This window comes from Seriola dumerili, unplaced genomic scaffold, assembly GCF_002260705.1.
Source record: "Seriola dumerili isolate Sdu_G_001 unplaced genomic scaffold, Sdu_1.0 BDQW01000025.1, whole genome shotgun sequence".
NCBI classification, from domain to species: Eukaryota; Metazoa; Chordata; class Actinopteri; order Carangiformes; family Carangidae; genus Seriola; species Seriola dumerili.
This window is the reverse complement of record NW_019174280.1, coordinates 9734755-9737254: the sequence shown is the minus strand read 5'-3', so window position 1 is coordinate 9737254 and position 2500 is coordinate 9734755. Positions and strand designations below refer to the sequence as shown.

At 40.2% G+C, this 2500-nt stretch overlaps 1 protein-coding gene across 2 annotated transcripts in view; it reads right to left on the bottom strand.

Annotated features, from left to right (window-relative positions):
- The window catches only part of itpkb (inositol-trisphosphate 3-kinase B), a 26060-nt gene that overhangs the window by 5373 nt on the left and 18187 nt on the right, over positions 1-2500 (bottom strand). For both annotated transcript variants that reach the window (XM_022737810.1, XM_022737812.1), the window contains exon 6: positions 451-550. In XM_022737810.1, coding sequence (XP_022593531.1) covers positions 451-550 — 100 coding nt within the window. The remainder of the gene's footprint in view (positions 1-450; positions 551-2500) is intronic.

The window sequence follows — 2500 nt, the reverse complement described above, 5'->3', positions numbered from 1 at the left end:
GCCTCTAAGGCTTAGCACCAGCAATGACTGACTGATGTGCTGATTCAAATGCTCCTGAGCTCACCACAAAGATGTCATAAAAACTTTACAACATTATCAGAACACAACACAACACAAATTAAATCTAGCCAACAATTTGTAGGCCACTGTAATCTGATCAGTCTCATCATACTGTAGGTTCAGAATAGAAATTGAGAACGTGGCTGATTAGGCTCTATAAAGACAACCCCCAATACTGGTCCATATGCTCAATCGGCCAAACAGCCACCACTAGTGCCAGACTACAGATCACAGATATTTTACTCTGGCCCAACTGCCTGCTTGGTGTGTCAAGGCCCTGCCTGCCTGCCCCATGTTCAGCCTCCAACCTCTGCTGCGTGACTGAAAAGAATGCATTTACATTTTTATTATTCTGAACCATATAATTTGTGTGTTTGTACATCCGCATACCTGCGTGCCCAGCCAGTTGTATCCAGGGATATTTCTTCTTGAAGGACATCACAAACGGAGACCAGTGGACCATGTTCTTGATCTTCTTCCAAGACTTGTGCTACAAACGCAAACAAACACAAACATAAGTGATTATCCTTCAGAAAGATCAGGATGTGCTTTTGAGGGAGGAATTTAATAACCATTCACTCCACTAGATGCTCTGTGTGTTACCATAATGCTTGCGGCCACCTGCATGACTGGTTTAATAGTAAATATTCAAGGTCATTGGCCTGAGGTTCTCCATCCCTAAACCTGTTTAAACCCAACTCACTCTCTTTTGAAAATCAATGTGAGTCAATGTAATAATAATGTTTTTTACTTTTGGTTATGTAAAAAATGTGGAGCCTTTTGAAGACATGACATTTGATGATGGTATGGGGCAGAGTTTACCAACTCAATGCATAGATTAATTTAGAGGACTCTACTAAAAGCTTAATCTCTCAGACGGTCTCATGCAGATTTAAGCTTAAATTCACCAGTACCAGTATTTTAACTTCCCCTCTGAAATGTCTGGTGTTATGCATCCTTAAACCTGGGGGAGCTGTCTTCACTCTCTCTGCCTGGTTCTTCCACTCTCTCCCTCCCTCTCTCTTTTTTTCTTTGGCTGTTTAAGAACCTTTTAACTCATCTCTGGAGGATCAAGCTGGGGTTTCCCCTTGTAACACACAGACACACAGACACACAGACACACAGACACACACACACACACACACACACACACACACACACACACACACACACACACACACACACACACACACACACACACACACACACACAGAGTGTTTCTCCAAGGGCTCTCCCTGTCCCTGGCAAGGACACGTTGAACTGCGGGACTCCTGCCACACACACAAACAAACACTCCCTCATTCATAAACAGAGCCATACACTGCCTCTGAGTTGTTTCTACATCATTAGGTTTTCTCGCAGTGACCACAAACTGATTCAAGGCCAGTTGTCCCTTTCTCGAGCTCTCTGTCTTTGTCATAGAAAGACTTTCCTTCAAAATGTTATATTAATATTTAACTATAGAAGAACTGCAGCTGGAGAAACACGTGTTAACCTTTCTCAAGGTACTGTATGGTTACTGAATGACAATAACTGTTATGGTTATTGGATAAGATTAAGGCAAGTTATGTAAAAATATTTGAAGAAGATGAGTGACATATTGAAACGAGCAAAAACATCAAAAAATAATCATCCTTATCCCTTTGAGTGCTAATATTCTCCTAAACTGTCCTGCAAGTAGATTCAAGGTTATTACAAAACATGCTAATTTTGCTTCATGTTGCAACACCTCAGTGAAGATACAGTAACTCACGCTTGATATTCAAACCCCAACCAGTTTGTTTGTTTTTTTTTAAGCCTGCAGCATTACATCAGATGGAAAAATTCCAGATGTCTTGTTCTGTGGGTTTAAACAATGCTCAGCTGTGCAGCTTTGTAACAGAGTGACCAGTGGATACAGCAGCACTGAAAATATAAATATGAGTTGTCCCTAAAAACACATTAGGAAAATGCTTTGCACAACCTTTGTGATTAGGTTTTAGGTCTCAGACACTGTAATCTATTTGACCTTTAAATAATCACATCTGGTCAGTTGCTAGATGTTTTGTGATATAGTTTCAACACTCACTGAAAAATCATGTCCCGTTCAAAAACAGACAAAACAAGATAAACTTTTTCCTGTTAAATATGTTATCTCACACACCAAAGGTTTCTTTTGGTCTGAAACTACCAGGAGAAATAATATTATGTCTACAAATAACTGGAGAAGAGGATAAGAGAGAGGAGAGGAGAGGAGGAAGGATAAGATAAGAGAAAAAGAGGACCATAGAAGGAGATATATAACCCATGTCACATAATCTGGACCTGATGAAAATTCATCAGCTGATAGCATGACTATCTATGGTTAGACACACACACACACACACACACACACACACACACACACACACACACACTCACACACACACACAACATAAGGATAGTGTAGATTAAAAACGAT